The following is a 20194-nucleotide window of genomic DNA, read 5'->3' on the forward strand; positions in this document are numbered from 1 at the left end:
TTTCGCATACTAATTACGCATAAATGAGCATAATCACTTAATAGCAATTTGCATGAAATAGATTACTATACAATTTTGTAGATTATGTCCAAGACAACCCCCCCCCCCCCCCCCCGGCCATATGAACTCCCAAAATACCCCGGCCTAGATAGGGTTAAGACGTCTCTTTCACTTATGGAAGAAATTCTTTTTTTCACACAAATGCACCTTTCCCTGTTTTTAAAATATCTACATGTGTACGGTCATGATAGCAGGCAGGAGTGTGAACTGGCTTTTATGCTTTTCACAAGATGATTAGATTTGGGAGATCGAACACACAAAAAGCTTATTCAATATACGTGGGATATTTCATAGCGTATTCTTTATTAAGTAAAAAATGTTTTTGCAGTATACACAGTCATGTTTTAACAAACTCATATGCTCCATCAAAGAGTGCTTCTTGGTTTTTTGGTGAGTTTCATTTCCAAATTTGCTCTCATCCAATTGGATGTGAGGATTTCAGTAGCTCTTAACACAATCTCAAGAACAGATCGAATACAGACTCTCATTTACATTACTTTGTATAAGACAAGGGTTCTCACGTAACACATATATATATATATGTATGCATGTTGACCAACATCATTCATGTAAAATGCCACTACTTTTCATTCTATATGGGAAAATCTATGGAAGAAATAAAACACATATTTTCCTTCCAAATATAAGAGTTATATCCAATTCCATTATGCAATGAGACCTTCTAGGGTGTTTCATGAAGCAAATAGTGATTTAAAATGATTGTTATAAGCTACTGAAATCCTTGCATATGATTGGCTAAGAACAACATTGAATACCACTGACTGATTTGTTTCACAAAATGCTACCCAGGTGACTCTACTTAACTGGAATCTCTTGGAACAATTAAGCCCTGTGTCTTACAAAGTGTTACGATTGATCCAATCAATATCAACTATATGGAAATCCATCTATACCATAATTTTTTTTCTACAGGAAATTTGCTCAATTTCCCTAGTAAACAAAGGGATCGATCACATTGAATCTTCACGAGAACGATGAATTTAGGAATGGACAACATATCGAGACAATATTTTAAACAAACATGCATTTTAGATGTTGACGTTGCTGGCCGTCCATAGTTGTGGTTGATCGCAACTCTTTGTCAGACGGGGCCCCAAACATCAGTCCAACGACTTTCAGATGTAAATATACAAGTGACACATATTCTCGTCAGAAAATCCATGTATGTTTCGACTTGGGTGATTATTTGATTTGGAAGTTCAAGTTAATCTGAGCATGTACAGGTACATTTTACTCTGACCAGTAGCATAATGAGCTTAAAATTTTGAGGGGGCTAGATACCGTATAGTGAATCGCATAAAATTTATACAAATTTGCAAGCAAGCAAAAATTGTGACATTTTTCAACAACAATCCAATCTCTGATAGATTTTGACATAATACTCGGACAATAATATCATATTTCACCCTTCTCTCTTTTCTATTTTTGCTTTTTCTCTTTTGTTCTTGGTCGTGAAAAATTTAAAGGGGGCAAGGGCCCCCCCCCCCCCACGTCTGTATGCCACTGACTCTGACTAAATCAAGCTTCCATACATTCAAGTCAAATATTAGCCTAAGTTGAAGCAATTTTTTAGACCAGGGCCCTATGTTACAAAGAGTTGCGATTGATCTGATCAACCTCAACTAAGGAAAGCCAGCAATGCTCACATCTAAAATACATGTTTGTGCAAAATATTATCTACATATGATGTACATTGCATAAAATCATTGTTTTCTTGACAATTTTGTGTCTTTGCCTTTATTTACAAAGGACATTATGCAAATTTCATGTAGAAAATATTATGACACCGATGGATTTATATAGAGTTACAATTGATTGGATCAATCATAACTCTTCGTAAGACGGGGCCCGGATCATTAACATCATGTGTTATCTACCATTTCTAATTCGCATTCGTCATATTTACAAATTCGGATAGATTTTTGTCCCAAAAGGTTCGATGGTAGGCAGATCCACCTGTATTTATTTTCAACATGATGGCAGGCCAATAGATTTTGTTATTTAAAGAAAGCAAAATAAAAGGGGGAAATCAATTTCCAATAAAAGAGAGTCGAGACACAATTCAAATTCATCACAACCAGGTTCAAAATGAGAGAGCTATATATGCAAATTTTTTAAATTTGAGCTCAACAATATATCAAGGGGCAAGTTATTTGACATGAATTAACATAATGCATACAGTTTTTTTGAGAGATAATGTGGGGGAACTGGGACCCATCTCACAAAGACTTGCGATTGACCCAATCAACCACAACTCTGGAAAGCCAGCCACGTCAAAATCTAAAATGCATGCTTATTCAAATGATTTTCTAGATATGATGTATATTCATACATTCACCATTTTCTTGACATTTCAGAGTGCTTATCTTTGTTCACATAGTACATTGTGCAAATAGTCTGAAGAAAACAATTATGATATTGATGGATTTCCATATAGTTGACGTTGATTGGATCAATCGTAACTCTTTGTAAGACGGGGCCCGAAAATGCATGGATCGTTGTCCAAACGTCTGCCAATTTTTTAGCAGAACACATATTTTGAGGACAACAATGACATATATTGAGGCTTTCCAAACATTCAAATTTGGCCTTAGGCCCCCATTCCACAGAACGGAGACCGTTGAAAGACCACTGAAAGACTTAAAATTTGTGAAGTCTTACAGCGGTCTTCAAGATCACTGAAATTTGTCATCTCTGTGGAATGGTTCAGAAAGACCCCTCAAAGAACTCTGAAAGACTGATGGATATTTCTTGTCTTACGGTACTTGTCTTAGAGTAGTCCTATAGAGATCTTTCAATGGTCTTTCAGAGATCTTTTTATACAACAAGTGATCTTTCAGAATTCTTTCCATGGACTTTGCCTGGTCTTTCAATGATCTTTGAATGATCTCTCATGAGTCTTACAATGATCTCCGCAAAAATCTTGAGACTGCCGAAAGATCATTGAAAGACTATTAAGACCTTTGAAAGTTTATCGAAAGACCGCTGAAAGACTGCTGAAAGACCACTGAAAGACCATTTTCCTGTAATACTGTTTTGGACCGTTTCAAAAAGTTTTGGAGGCCATGAAGACTACTGAAAGATTGGTCAGGACTCGTGTAAGACCTCAAAAGACCATTGTAGGTTCATTGAGAGACCGCTGAAAGATCAACCAAAATTCATGGTCTTTCAGCGGTCTTGATCTCTGTGGAATGGGGGTTTAACTGACTAAAAAAAGAATACAACTACATGTATGCTTTGAACCATCAAAATGGACACATTTTACCCAATGTTAAGGATTCCTAATATTGAATTTGTCATACGATTTATTTAAAAGATGGGGGAAATAAGCAAGTCATAAGGCTAGAAATGGATAATCAATTTTGTGTTGGAGAAATAAAAATCATTCTTTCATCAAGCTATCAGTAGGGCAATGCGTCTAAAAACAAGTGAAAAGCCTTTTATCAAAAAATTTAAAATCAATGAAATGTCATACTGCATTAAAAAATATGAAAATGAGTTGTATCACTTGTATGATATAAAATTTCAGTTTGCGATATTCATATATATATATATATTAATATTCTGAGACACAAAATACATAATCATGCAATACCACAATAATAATCACATTATTTTTGTAGTATCATTATCAATATTGAAATGTCATTTATATATTTACATACATGTATGACATTTACAATGTTATAATTCCTGTTTTGCCAAAGACATTCACATAAGTTAGTTGATAAAAAGTAGCCAACATAAAAAATGAAATAGAAAAAGCATAACACATCCCATAATTACAACACACAGTGCCGCAAGTAAGTACATGAACAGCTGCATTTTTATCATCCTTTGGCATATAGCCACAACTAACAATCAATTCTAACAAGTTAGATCAGCTAAAAAATCACCTACTACATGAAAATAAGAATCCTAAAAGTATGCAATGAACTATAAGTTTGTCCCACAAAGTTATAAAAACAGAAGGAAATTCAACAAAATAAATATTTGTTCACCATGATCGCATGTATGGCTGGTGGTATATAATCATGCTATGAAAATATACAAAATCCATAATGTTATTGACAAATTATACATATACATGTATATTAGAACAGTCTTTCACAGGTCTGCAGGCACAGACCCTGATTGAAACTTAAATCAACAAGTAGGTCTTCACACAAAGACTAGCACATACAACGTCATTATAGGCTCTGCATTCAGAAAACTTGACTCGAACGAATGGTTTGCACAGTAAACAGGCCTTTCAAATTTCAAGCCAATTGCTCGCCCATCACGTAAGGTCATTGAACTGCTCCAAGAGATCAGAAGCCGACGGTCTCTTCTCCGGTCTCTGTTCAAAGCATGGGTCCAGGATCTTCTTGATTCTAGGATCAACCGAGTTCAAAGAATCCGGTTTACCCATCTGGCCCGTAAAGATGCGAGCCAAGAGGGCCAAAGGATGCGCTGAATCTCCCCACAGCCGCTTCATGGAGTAAAGCTCGACCAATGTTCCCGCCACCGACCAGACATCGTGCTTGGGTGAGTGCCTGTATCCGGGTTCTGTTGAGCCAAGTGCCTCTGGGGGCATGAAGCAAGGTGTGCCTCTCATATTGACTGAGGATTGGGACATGAGGTTGCGGTTCTTGATGTGGGCCAGACCTAAGTCACAGATGTACGGACGCATTGTCACGGTGTCGACCTGACAGAATAAAACAGTCAATAAATGTATTTTGTTCCATTTATTTCCACAATATACAATATATTCAACACAATGTATGAATACAAATAAAAGTTTTTCATTCACTTTAATTCATACTATGAGGTGTGACAGGAATGAATTAGTACAAGGGCAACTGAAACTTTTTACTCGGCTAGATAAGACTAAACCCTGTAAATTATTACAGCCACTTCCTGACACGGAAAAGATCCAAGAGCATGGAAAATAAATCAACAAATTTAAAAAAACTGAGTGAAATTACACTTAACTTTATTGACCTGCTTTATGGCATACAACAGACTAACAAGACAAGAAATATTCACAATGAGCAGCACAAGAAAGGAGAAGAGAACTGAAAGAGGAGGGTAAATTTATCAATGATGATAGTAATTTATAAAGTGCCTTTGATCTGGTCAACTACATGTATAAGGCGTAGAGGAATTGAAAAAGGTTAAAGGAGTAAGTGATTACACTATACCCAGAAATGGAAGATGAAATAATTTCTGATGCACTTACTAGTACATTAGCAGGCTTGATATCAAGATGTAGAATGTTACAGGCATGCATGAATGTTATGGCTTGAAGGACCTCACAAGATATCTGAAGTCTTTTGGCCCAGTCCAGAGCAATCTGTAAGTAGAATTATTGACGGGTATCAATACTAATAATAATAATAAAGTAGATTATTGACAGGTAACAATAATAATAACAATGTGATAGGCCTTTTCATAGCATCATTGATCTAGAATAATTTTTTTTATATCCTACACAAATCAAATAATGTATGCTGATTGGTTTAAATAGAATCATGTGGCCAAACATATTCTCACTATTTGCGATGATGTTGAAAATGAAACGGCCGCTGAAGAAAAATAGCAATTCCGTGACGTCAATTTCATTGACACAGATCGCACAATCTCTCGGGCATATGCACAATTGCGCGTTCCGCCGAGCGCGTAGTTTCAGGAAAAGTAGGTCAGTCAGCACAGCACGTTATATATATTTGGTTCAGATTTTAAAATGATGAGCTACGTGTACAAAAACTAGATTATCGAGATCTGTTGTTCTAACTTTATTAATGTAGGATATAAACCAAATATACCAGGCCTTTATTTCAAAGGTAGAGAGGGAATTATTCATCCCTGTTTGTACTGGCAAAATCACTATTTCTCCCTCGTGGACTTTACCCCTCGGGAAAAATAGTAATGCCAGTCCAACCTCGGACAAATAATTCCCGCTACACTTACTCAAAGCCTGGTATATTTGTATACTGAAGAACATTGTTATTATTATGGGTACCCCGGCTTTAGCTCAAGTTGCCTTCCAGTGCTCAATTCATTCAAGAAATTAATTTACTCTGAGGCACATTAATCATGAGTACCCCAGCTTTAGCTTGAGCTGCCTTCCAGAGCTCAATGCATTCAAGATATCAATTTACTCTGAGGCACATTAATCATGAGTACTCCAGCTTTAGCTCAAGCTGCCTTCCAGTGTTCATTGCATCAAAAAATTGAATTTATTCTGAGGTACATTCATTATGAGCACCCCGGCTTTAGCTCAAGCTGCCTTCCAGTGCTCAATGCATTCAAAATGATACTCCATATCCTCTGACTTGCACAAATAACAACACTTTTCAAAATTTTAATTTCTATACCAGCGAGACCTCCAACTTTAAGTTAAAGCCAAAGAGCTGATGCTAAAATTGAATATGAAATATAATCTGAGTACCTTATCATCTCCTCTGTCAGCAAAGATAATGGCATGTAAGCTTGGTCCTTCAATAAACTGCATGACAAGGAATGCATCCTGCTCCTTGTAACCCAGCGCCATCATCTGAACGATGTTAGGATGGGTTGCCCGTCTGCATGGAGACACCAGCATGGAAGAAATAAAATGAACCTAGATCAATTCTCATCTGCGAGCAGTCAAACTTTTATGTATCTGCCATCGCAAGATCTGATATATGATGCACAATTGATGCAATACAGGGCCCCATCTTGCAAAGAGTTATGATTAATCCAATCAATCGCAACTCTATGGAAATCCATCAGTGTCATAATTTATTCAACAGGAAATTTGCAAAATGTCCTTTGTAAACAAAGGAGAACACACCAAATTGTCAAGAAATCAATGAATTTATTGTTATACATTCATATCTAGAATTTTTTTTTAACAAACATGCATTTTGTATGTGACTTTGCTGGCTTTCCATAGTTGCGATTGGTCGGATCAATCAAAACTCTTTGTAAGACGGGCCCAAGATTTATCTATGGCATCTATCTACAAAAGGTACTATATAATGAGCCATTAACTTCTATGAACTTTGACCTTGTGGCTCCCTCCCCCCCCCCAAAAAAAAAAAAAAAAAAAAAATCGAATCAGGTTCCTGTTGCATAAAAGTTGATATTATAGCAACTTTGCCATCCAATGGTAACTTCCCTGAATTCCACGATTCCAATTGTGTGTTGATCATTGTTACCGTAGTATTTACCATTGGATGGCAAAGTTACCATCATAGTAACTTTTATGAAATGGGGCCCTGAAATTTGTACACTTGATGTGACACAGATTTATGTATTGGATCTTTCTATCCATGGAGAGACCAGCATGGAAGAAATGAAATGAAACTAGATCCATTCTCAACTGCAAGAAGTCAAACTTTTAAGTCTCTGCCATTGCATGAAAGTTACCACTTTTAGTAACTTTGCCATCCAATGGTAACTTCCCCGGAATCCTTAATTTTGATTGGCAGTTGATCATTTTTACCATGGTAGTTACCATTGGACGGCAACATTACAATCATAGTAACTTGTATGCAACAGGGCCCTAAAATATAATGGGAGACTTGATGCGACACAAAATCATCTATTGGATCTATCCAAAAGTTATATGATTTCTATGATCTTTGACCTTGTGATGTCTTCAAATCTGATCATATTAGGGTCGATTCCAATGTGCATAAATGGGCTTAATTTGTAATTGATTTATCACAGTCCATACTTAATAGCAAAGAAAAGCCATTTTCATGGAAGAATACTTTGACAAGGGGGCCAAGACAACCTTATCTTTTTTCTAAATTGAAATACAGGGGTAATACATAAAGTTACAGAACCTGGGGGTGTTTCATACAGCTGTTCGTAAGTTAAGAGCGACGTTAAGAACGACTGGTGAACCTTTGTTACGCACTGAATAATCACCAAGGAACATTAATGGTGAATATCATTTACCGGAAAAAAGGATCACTAGTCATTCTTAAAGTCGTTCTTAAGTTACGAACAGCTTTATGAAAACCCACGTGGGGGTGTTCCATAAAGAGTCAAGTGTGACCTAGACTCAAATACCAACGTGTACGTAATCTGATTGACGGCTATGCTAGTGCCCATCCCTTGTGCATGATCTGACCTACAAGGTGATGCATTATAAACTGGATGCAACTGAAAGCTAAGTGCAACTCTATACCTAAATCTTTGTGAAACTCTCCCCTGGACTTCTTTTATTTTCTTCTATTTTCAATTTTCTTCCTCTTTTTTTCACTCTCTTTTGCCTCACTACTTTAAAAATCATAGGGAGATCGATGCCCATGTCCCTTAATCAAAACCATGAATATACCTGTGTATAGCCACCTCCTTTTCAATTTCTTCTTTTCTACTACCCATGATGGAGATCTTCTTGACCGCTACTGGAGTTCCCCTCCAGGAAGCATGATGGACGACACCGAACTGACCCTTTCCGACCACACGGCCCATGTCAAGATCAGAGACGTCGATCTTGTGTACCAGGTCAAATACTTAAAAGATGCAATGAAGGAGGAATTATATGCATGTAATTCAGTCTAGCTTGGACTGTGACTGTGAAGTGCCAATTTGAGAAGGGTCATAGATATTACAGGGTTATATATAATAATAATATACATAATAATAAGAATAATAGTAATAATGTCATATTTATCAGGTAGCCACTTAAGATCTGAAAACCATTCTACCAGCGAGCCCTGATTAACAAGATGTTCTATCTTTCATAAGATTCTCACTTGTTAATCATTTTTTGGGGGGTCTCCCTATCTTCTCTTTTTTTAGCATATAGATATTTTTCTAGATTTCCCCCTTCAATAGTTCAGCTTTTATTTCCACCTCTGATATTTTAAAAAAGATTCAAGTACAATGTTTATATAAATATAAATGATTATAAACACTAAAAGTCAACGTAACAGGAACAGAAGCCGATACCCTATCAAAGATATTTCTGTCTGTGATACCCCTTCAAATGAACATGAATTAGATACTAGTAATAATGTCATATTTATCAGGGTAGCCACTTAAGATCTGAAAACCATTCTACCAGCGAGACCTGATTAACAAGAAGCGCTTAGAAACTGTTTTGTAATAAGCGCTATATAAAAGCTCCATATTATTATTTATTATTACATATATTGTAAACAACAGAGTATATGTATTGTTACATGTAAATCATTTGACTTTTCAGATCCTCAATAATGTAAAGTTACCTAGCTTATCCTATCTTAAGTTATTATGAGTTCTATCTACAGATAGTTTCTTTAGCTGTCTAAGGAAAAGAAGCTATTGCTTAACCTTCATCTGTATAATGCTAACATTACTTGACCAGTCTAACTTTGATATGGTTGTGCCAAGGTTTCTCAAGTTCTTATGATATATACCTTCGATCTTTGGCTTTCTAGCTTTCTTTCGATCTCCTGCTGAATCAGATTGTTGTTGCTGTTGACTATCTTCCGAGTCCTTTCTTATCCGCTTCGGAGAGCCCTTATCAGTGGCACCCATGCTGTCACCTCCCTTGAGGATGATATCATCATCATCAAGAACGATGGCGTTCTCACTCAGCCGACCCTTCTTCACATCTTCGTCCTCCCCAAGGTCCTCCCATGAGGACATGTCATCAGCCCTGAAAAGCAGATATTGATACTTGGTCGGTGCTTCATAAAATCATTCGTAAGTTGCGAATGACTCAAGGCACAATTACTGGTGACCCTCTCTTGGGCTTAATACCTATGTCACTGACTTGACGCCTGAGAACATGTTCCAGTCATGCGTAAAGTCATTCATAACTCTACAAATATCTTTTAAAAATTCCACCATGAGAAACAGATGATGATACTTGATACCTGATGAAATACTTTTACTTGCAGCTCAAAAAAAACTAACCAGAATGAGGAAGATGATAAGGAAGATGATAATGATGATGACGATGATGAAGATAATGATGATGATGATGACGACGATGATGATGATGAATAATGATGAATGATGATGATAAATGATGATAAATGATGATAATGATGATCATGATCATGATGATGATCATGATTATTATTATTATGAATGATGATGATGATTATGATGATTGATGATAATGATTATGATGTTGATGATAATGATAATGATGTTGATGATGATGATGACAACAACGACGATGATTATGATGATCATGATCATGATGATCATGATGATCAAGATAATGAAAGTGATATTGATGATGATGATGATGATGAGAATGATAATAATAATGACAGCAACAATGACAGTCCAGATAATAATGATAAAAAGCAAAAATGGTAATAGGAATTATACTGGCAACAATAATTAAAATTAAAATAATCAATTACAATCATCATCATAATTATTATAATGGATTGATGATGATGATGATGATAATGGTGATGAAGGTTATGATGTTGATGACGCTGCTGTCGATGACAATGATCATTATAATACCAGCAACGATGATAGATATGAAATTAATGATGATAATATATTAGCAAAATAGAAATAAGAATGACAATAACAGTTATATTGAAGATAACCTATTATACTTATCATCATAATCATTCAGTAATTCCAATCATAACAACGAAAATAATAACAACACAAGTTGACAAGCAGCAACAAAAAATAATGACTCAACTAATATTATTGGAGTGAATTTAAGATGAAAATCAATAACCATATACACCTATTTAAGGCCAAAAAAATTTGTCTGTTTTTTTTTTTTCAGTTAAAATAGATATTGAGGAACTACAACACTTTTATAGGCAATGAAATTGTTATGGGTATTGAATTACGTCTTATCATGTGCAATCTTCTTCAAAGTCTTTTTCAGCTGGGCATTCTTGACATAATACAACGGAGTCCGACATTTGACATTCTCTAGGTCCAAGGAAGCCCCATTTAGAACCAAGTAGCACATTGCTGCAGCAGCACTGTCATCAACTCCGCAACCCTTAAATCGTTGGCGAATCTGAAAGAAAGAGTGCAGAAAATGTGACATGAGTCAACCTATTTACATGTACAAGCAAGGCGTGATTTTGTGTGCTCGGTCAATATTAAATAATTCATTATCTAATGCTAGTGGTATCCATGAAACCTGGGTACAATCTAAAAAATGACACAACTTACTGCAAACAAACTACTTATCTCAAAGAAATGAGAATTCTAATCAAACTCTTAATTCTTCTACTAATGACTCCTGAAGACGGACAGTCAACCTGTCCGAAACGTCGAGTCTCTCTACTACTCATCATCTCTACTCGCTGACTCAAGCCAGCATCTCCTCATCAGCTCTACTACTCAAGCTGTTCTCAACTCATCAATCTTTCCTGGTTTACAGTCCTTTTCAGGACTACTTTCAGAAAGAATACTCTACTCTCAAATCTCCACTTTCTCGCCTATCCATTCTTTCTCTTCTTCTATCCACTGTTTCTATAACACTCCACATGGTGTACCGTAAACCACATCAGCGATAATTTGAGTTTCTTGTTGTCAAAGCACACATATATGAAATAAGCAGTGGAAGAAAGTTACTTTGGACTCATTTTACTTGTAGCAGTGTATAGAGGGAAAATTAATTCTAGCAATCACAATTTGGAGATAGCAGTGAAAAATAACAATAATCCTTATGGGGAGGTTTTGTTGTTACTTTTTACAATGGTTTTCTTGGACTATTTTTCTATCAGCCAATCAGATGCAAGGATTTGCGGTAGCTTTTACAAGTTATCACTGAAAATCACTATTCGTTTTATTAAATGCTCCTTAAATGACTCCAACACCATGCATAGCACATGGATGTTATGACTCATTCTTCCATGCTGTTGTCTCCATTAGGGCAGGCATATGTGTGACCAGCCACCCCAAGACCAAAAGATAAGTCGGCATAGAAGGTTCTTTATGAATAACCAATTAATATGGTCTTCAAACAGAAAAATATAGAAAATAATCTTTATATCTGAAAGAATAATTCTTCTTCTTCATACTGCCAAAATTTGAAGTTGTCAAGTGACAAGATAAAAGAGTTTCTTTGACACCATTTATGCAGACTGTTTGGAGCTTCATCGATAATGCAGTGTGCACATCTAATGCTTGAGTGAGTCCCAAACTTCAAACCTTGTTTTCTCCTTAATATTTTGAAGTTCTGGTTGAACTTCTTCTGCATTTAATCAAGCACTTATGGAGGTTATTGTTGATCAATTCTTCAATCTATCATTTTAAAGCTTAGCATGTGTTTTTTTCAAGCACTTTGAAAATCTCAAAATTCATTTTGGGCAACCTGTCACGTGCCTGACCACACGTCCACACGACCAAAGTCCACACCATGAATGAGAATATAAATGCAGTATCTGCTTCTTCTCAGAATATTAAACCCTAACAAAAGAGAAACATCCAGACAAAAATCATACAAGTCCATCCAAGTCCAATCTCTCAGCTGTGATTGCATGCATGCCCTCTGTTGTGACAAGCATTCATAATAATTGGTGGTGGCCTCCAATAATCCAAGAGACATCAACAACCCAAATTATGATGTTGGGCATAGAAATAAAGAAATGTGACATGCTCATCCTAAGCCCATAGTTTAATTTAATTGATACATATTCAGTATCTAATACTTTCGCTAAAAGTGATATTAAGTGCATTGTGAATATAAAAATCCATAATTTTTCAAAGTTTGTCATATGTATTCCAGTTCCAAACATTCATCTCATTAAAAGATTGAAGTCACTAAGATGTAATAATAATAATGTTTTATTTACCCAGGGTAGCCACTTCAGCTAGGAAACTTCTCTACCAGTGGGCCCTGCATAAACATAACATGTTATTATTACCCTTCTCCAATCTAAATGATGAGCGCCTAGCAAGAAGGCAGAAGGTCCCATTTTTTACAAGTCTTTGGTATGACTCGGCTGAGGATTGAACCCACGACCTCCCGTTCATGTGGCAGATGCTCTACCACTACCACTGAACCACCATGCCTTGTAGTTGGACACTAACATTCTTGTCTGCCAGGACATACCTTCTTGAGGGTGGGGGTGTCATTGACTTTACTTGGATCTCTCCCTACAGCACTGGCCAAATGATGGAGTGCACTATGATCATCATCACCTTGAAGATTGATGTCTGCGCCTTGTGAGACCAGGAACTCTATGCTTTCCGACTGTCCCTTGGTAGCAGCCAGGTGTAGGGCTGTGATACGTTGCACGTTCATGGCATTTATATCAAGCCCATGACCCTTCCATGAACAAAAAAAATATATATATTCTTATTATTTTTACAAGCAAGAAAACATCATCACCTTCATTGCTGAAATAGGAAACTGAATTAAATAAAAAAAATAAAATGATAAATCCATAATTTATTGTTCGAAATAGACATGAAATAAAAAACTAAGAAAATTTGCTTTGCCATATTGATCGTGGGCCTGGCAGCCGCTGTGCAGTGCCAGATCGACGAGGCTCTATCCCTTTAATTGTTGAATGCCAAACAGGGTAGCAGCAACTCCCATCTTTTTACGTCTTTTGGTCTGACGCGGCCCGGGCTTGAACCCTTGGCCTTCCGGTTGTGAGACGGACGCTCTACCAACTGAGCCAACACACCGGTGAATAATCTTATTTGTATTCTTGAATACAAATAGGATTATCATTTAATTTTTTTTTTCTGCATGGAGAAAAAATTGCAAATGAAAAAAATTTACAGGTTTAGTGTTCTGTGCAAAGAAGGGAAGGATGCTTTCTAGATAATCAGCAATTTATTATAGAAAGTTTTAAAGTTTGCTGAAAACAGAAAACCAACTTGCCCATTTTCCCTAGTGTGGTCCGTTTCAAAGCAGCAATAAATTGTTAATCTAATCATGACAGCAAGGGATATGTCAATTTGTTAATTTATAATCTCTCGCTTTTTGCTTGTAATGAATACATACCCATGGAAACGATTAAAGATAAATTCCAGTTGTGGTAACGATCTCAAAATGACTGTTCACAGAGTTTAATATAATGATCACCAAAGTGTCTGTTTGTATGAATAAAAAATATGTGCCAAAGGATTCTGGAAGAAATTGTGTAATTGCTAAGAAATAAGCAAAATAAGCGCAGATTCGGTCACTTCCGTCGGGTCTTTATTCCAGCAATAATAATACACTGCCCCACGTGTGCCTATCTGTGTTGGCGATCTTCAGTGTGATCGTTTTTTGGCTAGATATTATGATTTCACAAAGTTCATTTTATGTAACTGTACCAGATCTAGATCCACGATGATATATTAATACTTAACCTTGGTTTTACAGACTTTCTCACGAAATCAGTGTTTTACTGCAACTACTGTCATTTAGCTTTAAATCCTCACTTATAAAATTATACATTTATAAGGAATTTCCTGCCAAGTAGAGAAACAAAACATTTTTTTTAATTGAATCTTATCCTTATTTCAAAATGCACCTAGCCAATGTCATATGGATTAAGAGTAACATACCTTCACAGCCAGAATGACCTTCATGACTTCAACATGATTATTAATGGCAGCAATATGTAATATGGTATGCCCATCGTCTCTTGGAACAGTAATTGCTTGAGGACAACTCTGAGCAATCAACTCCGCAGGTCTACAATTTTTTTCAATGAAAAAGAAAGTACCTAGGAAGTTTAAAAAGGGAAAAAAATCACAATTCATGCTGAAGAGAGTATATTCCTTGCTTGATTTGAAGATGGGGGATTTAATTTTAAGATGATGAAGCTTAAAAGAAACTACAAATCTTCCTTTTTTTTAAATCATACCCATGGTTTGAACATGTAAACTGATTTTGACTCCAACTTTCAGAGTAACACCTCTGCACATCAAACTACTTGAAGTTTAAAATGATACCCAGATTTGATTTAAAGATAGATCATGCAACCTAAAGATAACAGCCAGTTAGTAGAATTATTTTGTGAATGGAAACACATCTGAGCCTTCTCAGGGAGCACTTACGGCACTTGCTTTGTTGGTGAATTGCTGAGCTAGGTCTTGTGGATATGTCTGTGGGCTATATATATCAGAAGATTCAGAGTTCCATTCTTGCCTCAGCACAAACTTCTTTCTGCAAGGCTTTGATTTATATTTGCCACTTTCGACCAAGGTGACATAAATGGGTACCCATTTATAAAATGAATTCCTCGAAATGCTGAAAAGCACCTTATTGGCAGCTAAGCACAAAGGTGATAATATGCAGCACTTAGAAATATTTAGGCAATTCCGTAAAGTAATCCACCTTTTTGTACAGCCAACCCCAATTTTTCTCAAGTTGTACTTCACCTCATAAACTGAGCAAGTCATGGTCCTTTGAGAGCATTACAGACTGTCAAAGTAACCAAGAATCAGAGACAGAAAATTTCATGAAGGTCCCACATAATGGGGTCGGACGTACATATTTAATGGAATTTCCCATTTGTATTAAGCTCTGAATAAATGATATTATTTTTACTATAGTGCACTATCCCTCCTACATATCAAATAGACATATGTATAGTAAATCTTTGGTGATCACATGACATTAAAGAATTTACAAACCTCTCGTAAGTTACAGCTTAACGATTCAATTCAACCCTTTAAAAAGTGATCTGAGACTTACTCGGGTCTATCCATGTAAGCGGTAAGTTGAAGAGCCGTCAACTCTTTTTCGTTAGCGAGAGTTACATCAAGGCTTGGAACTTTCACCAGGAGTTCAATGACATCTGTGTTGTTCTTGACGACAGCGTCATGGAGGGGAGAATCTTTCTCTGAATCCTTCAATGATATTCAGAGAAAATGTATGAATTTCACCGATTACAGATTCTTAAACTTTTGGGGTGGTATTCTGATAATTAAACCTGGGATTAACCCTTGTCTACCGGTAATCTAGAATTTTAAACCATGCTCCTATGGTATGCTGGCTTCATAATATTTCTTCCACATTTATGGCAATTATGATTAACCATTAATAAATCCATTAAAATTCATTATACTGTTTGATTGTCAGATTCTTCCCATTTCATGGCTCAATAAAGTTTTAAACAAGTTTTTGCAGAAGGATCAGAATAATTTCTAATTGGTGAATAAGTTGACAACTGGCATTCCAAGAAAGTGTGGTTTAAGTTAACCCACTGCAATTTACATAAATCATGGCTATCAACATACCGCTCTTGATGTTCAGGCTTGTGAAAATATGGCATACAAAACTGAAATATAACAAACCAGCAAATTTCCAATTGCCACCTCCTTTCTTTCAAGAATTGTACATTTATGAATCAACTTAAGACTAAACTAAGACAGAATTCTGTCAATGTTATGCTGACAAATTAAGAATATGATTACTCCACAGCTTTTGTATCCTGTATTCCATAAATCAACTTTTCATAGATTTTTCACTGCGAAATGATTCATTTCATAAAATGCTCCCTATGAGGAAAAACTATTTTGTGCCTCGATCTGCAATAGACATATTCTGTCACCTACCATTCAACCGACTTGTTCATAAGAAATGTTACCAATAAAAGTTTTTTGCAAGGATTTTCCATGAAAATAAGGTCTACAAAACCGCTAAAAAGGTCCACTATCCCCACCTCCCATCACTGTCATTGGTTTATTTCCAATTGGTCTAATGCCATTTCGTCCAATTACCAACTCGTCTACTATCATTTTGTCTACCATCGATTCGTCCACTATCCACATGGTCTAATTGCCATTTCTTCCAATGACCATTTCGTCTAATAAACCGTTGATTCCGTAGACATTTAGTCCATATACCAGTTGGTCTAATTTGAATTATTGTTAATTGGGCGAAAAGGTTGAAAAGAAAATGAGTATAGGACCAACTGGTTATAAGACGAAATGGTAATAGACAAACTGATGATTAGACAAAGTGAATATTGGACCAAATGGTTTTTAGACAAAATGTTGACGGACGGAATGGCATTCGATTAAATGATGGTAGACCACGTGATAAGTGGACAATTTGGCAATAGACGGATTGGCAATTTACTCTTTCATCATGGGCCTCAAGTTCTTTAAGGTAGTATTCAAGAGCATATTTTTTAGTCCTATCAAAAGTCATACCTGTCATAACTGGAGTAAAAATTCCTATAGCCAAGGATATCTAGTCAAAACTATCTTAGCAAGCCCACGTCTATAGCGAAAGCCTGTCTTTAGTGGCCAACAAAATGTCTCCCATTTGAAAGGAATGTGTGTTGCAGAACCTATCTACAAAGGCCACCGGTCTGCAGTGGCCACCCTGGTTCCCATAGGTGGGCTTAATAGACAGATATGACTATAATTAATAGGATACCTCATACCTGTACGTTAACATCGCATCCAAGATTAATCAAGACCCGAGTACAGTCAACAAGCCCTCGGTAGGCTGCCTGATGGATCGCCCTCCTTCCGTTCTTATTAGCTCTGTCTACGTCAGCTCCTTTACTGATCAAATACTTTGCAATTGCTGGTTCATCCCTGTTGTGCATTCAAAAATTAGAACATAATAATTGGCCACTCTGAGCAAGCTTGACTGAATATACTTCAACCTCTGCTACAATATGCATGTCTTGATTCTTTGAATAAATGAATATGATTTGGACAGAGCTTACTTCATGCTTTAAAAGTGATTTGACTACTGAAGTAAAGACATGATTTAATACTACTACTACGACACCAAGCAATGTTTCAGAGGAACAAGCATAACAGAATATTTCCCATTTTCTTCATGAAGTAATTCCTAAATGAATGCAATTCCTGCCTTCACCCTTCTCTCAAGAAGCATTTTACCAGGAAATATACATGTATTATACCACTTTACTTCTAAACTGAAATTGTTATAATGATTTTGACCAGAGTGATTATCTTGGCACAAGACTAAATGACTATTAGATAGTGGGTATTATACCAAGTGTACATAGAGCAGACCAAACTGTAATTAGACCAAATCAATAATAGGCCTAGACTAAATGGGTTTTGGACCATGAGGTATAAGACTACTGAGCTAATTGATCAATGAAAATGATAATTTAATTGTTGTTTAGACATGAGAAAACTGGTCTTTATTCCACAATCACAGAAAACTTTTCTCATGCTTGTAGCTATACAGACCAAGTGGATATAATTTCCTGCCTGCTGCAAGTAAACCTCTGGGTGCTAGAGCTGTCTAACAAAAATTTGTGATTGATCCAATCAACCTCGACTATATGAAAATCCATCAATCTCATAATTTTCCTACTTGCACCTTGCACAATTTCCTTTCATAAAAAAAGAGGAGCATACTGAATTGTCAAGAAAACAATGAGTGTATGAATATACATCACATTTAGAAGACATTTTGAAAAAACATGCGTTTTTTATCTGTTGACGTTGCTGGCTTTCCATAATTGTGGTTGATTTGATCAGATCATTCTTTGTAAGACGGGCCCTGGGTTTCACTTACCCCTCAACAGAATAATGAAGGGGTGTGCTTCCGCTATTATCAGAGACATCTATCTCAGCCCCTGCCCCCAATAGGGCCTGGGCCACCTCAAGGTGACCTTGAACAGCCGCTCTATGAAGGGCGGTCTTCCCTCCCGTTGTTGCATTTGCCTGTAATATTTTCATAATGATATATGTACAGTGGGTAATTGTATGACTACATCATAGACCACATTTACCCTGTCAATGACATCAGGGCAGCATTTCATGAAGGGAGTTGTCGAAGGTTTTATCCAACAGTTACCCTAGTAGCAGTGCTTCTTAGCCAGTCAAAATCAAGTAAAGTTGTCAGATCCGACAACTTGTTGGATAAAATTGTTGATGAATTTGCTTCCCTGCCCTGACATCTCTAATATCTAAGAAACTGTAACCACAAAAAAGGTGATTCTCAGTTGACCTTGAACCATCATGTATCAAAATAATCTAAAAAACACAAGGTTGACAACAAGCTAATTCATTCCAGGCCAAAATCCACTCCACCGGTATGACTCAATTATGTTTATGCTGTGTCGCACAATATGTCATTCCCCGGGGGGGGGGGGGGGAGGGTGCAGTCAAGTATATTGCTGTACATACGCGTGACCAAGTAATTTCCAAACACCCCCTAAACGAGTTTTTCTCTGTGTGCAAAATAACCCCCTAAACAAGTTTTTCGCGAGCTTTATTTACACATTTTGGTCCCTAAACAAGTTGTCACCAAAAGATAAACTCGGGGAAAAAACATACCCCACGTTTGGCTATTCTTAAGAAAATGCTTTGGGGGAAAAAACATACCCTTAATACGTTTGACCCCGCGATTGACCATTGACCAGTTTTTCAAAACCACCCTTTTTCTTTAAAATCAGTGTTTTTTTATATCCTTAACGAGTCCACGCGCAGACCACGTCCAAAACTGAAAAAACACCCCTTAAAACATTTTTTTTTTGTCATGCGTGTGTACAACAATATATTTGACTGCCCCCCCCCCCCCCGGATCATTCCAAAGTTATTGTATCATGCAATGTGTACATGATTGGCGTGGTTGTGGTTAATAAAGATATATAATAACACTATTCTAGAATCATATGAAGTTTATCTTAAAGTGCAGTTATGGTGGCAGCAGTGGGATTTGAACCTACGCTTTCAAACTAACTTGTGTCTACGACCAGAGAGGGTGTTTTACAAAGTGTGAATACCGATGCGCACATGATATCTGGCATTTCCAGTGGTTAATCTCTATTTCTATTGTTCATTCATTGATATTTGAGTTGTTTGTATTGTTTATGCAATTTTCAGTTTGCCAAATAAATAATAGTAATAATAATAATATCTAATTATTGACACACAGTAGCTGAAGTCCTCTAAGCATAATTTGACCAATGTGGCGATGTATTTTTCTATCTCATGCAAATTGGAATATAAGTGCGACTCTAAGTCACACTTACATTTGTGTGAAACACCCCTCCCACTCTGGTCGGAAAGATAAATTTCAGATGATTCTGGAATATATAATTCACGCATCTATTAAGTATTTGTAAGTATTTGATAATAAAGCCGAGCTTCACATCACTCCACACTACTCTACAGTGTATACCAAAATGATTTGTCTATATATAAAAAATCTTCTGAACTTGATACCCAAGAAAAATTTAGTCAGGGCTTGAATTTG

The 20194-nt window shown here is 36.4% G+C and overlaps 1 protein-coding gene across 1 annotated transcript in view; it reads right to left on the reverse strand.

Moving 5' to 3' along the window:
- Nucleotides 1–339: 339 nt before the first annotated feature.
- Nucleotides 340–20194, reverse strand: part of LOC129276933 (E3 ubiquitin-protein ligase MIB2-like) — a 39886-nt gene continuing 20031 nt past the window's right edge. The window contains exons 11-21 of the mRNA XM_064109851.1: nt 18509–18657; nt 17388–17544; nt 15689–15843; nt 14554–14683; nt 13103–13318; nt 10881–11056; nt 9462–9703; nt 8396–8573; nt 6515–6647; nt 5303–5416; nt 340–4768 (exon numbers count right to left, since the gene is read on the reverse strand). Coding sequence (XP_063965921.1) covers nt 4361–4768; nt 5303–5416; nt 6515–6647; nt 8396–8573; nt 9462–9703; nt 10881–11056; nt 13103–13318; nt 14554–14683; nt 15689–15843; nt 17388–17544; nt 18509–18657 — 2058 coding nt within the window. The 3' untranslated portion in view covers nt 340–4360. The remainder of the gene's footprint in view (nt 4769–5302; nt 5417–6514; nt 6648–8395; nt 8574–9461; nt 9704–10880; nt 11057–13102; nt 13319–14553; nt 14684–15688; nt 15844–17387; nt 17545–18508; nt 18658–20194) is intronic.

Source organism: Lytechinus pictus, chromosome 14 (genome assembly GCF_037042905.1).
Source record: "Lytechinus pictus isolate F3 Inbred chromosome 14, Lp3.0, whole genome shotgun sequence".
NCBI classification, from domain to species: domain Eukaryota; kingdom Metazoa; phylum Echinodermata; class Echinoidea; order Temnopleuroida; family Toxopneustidae; genus Lytechinus; species Lytechinus pictus.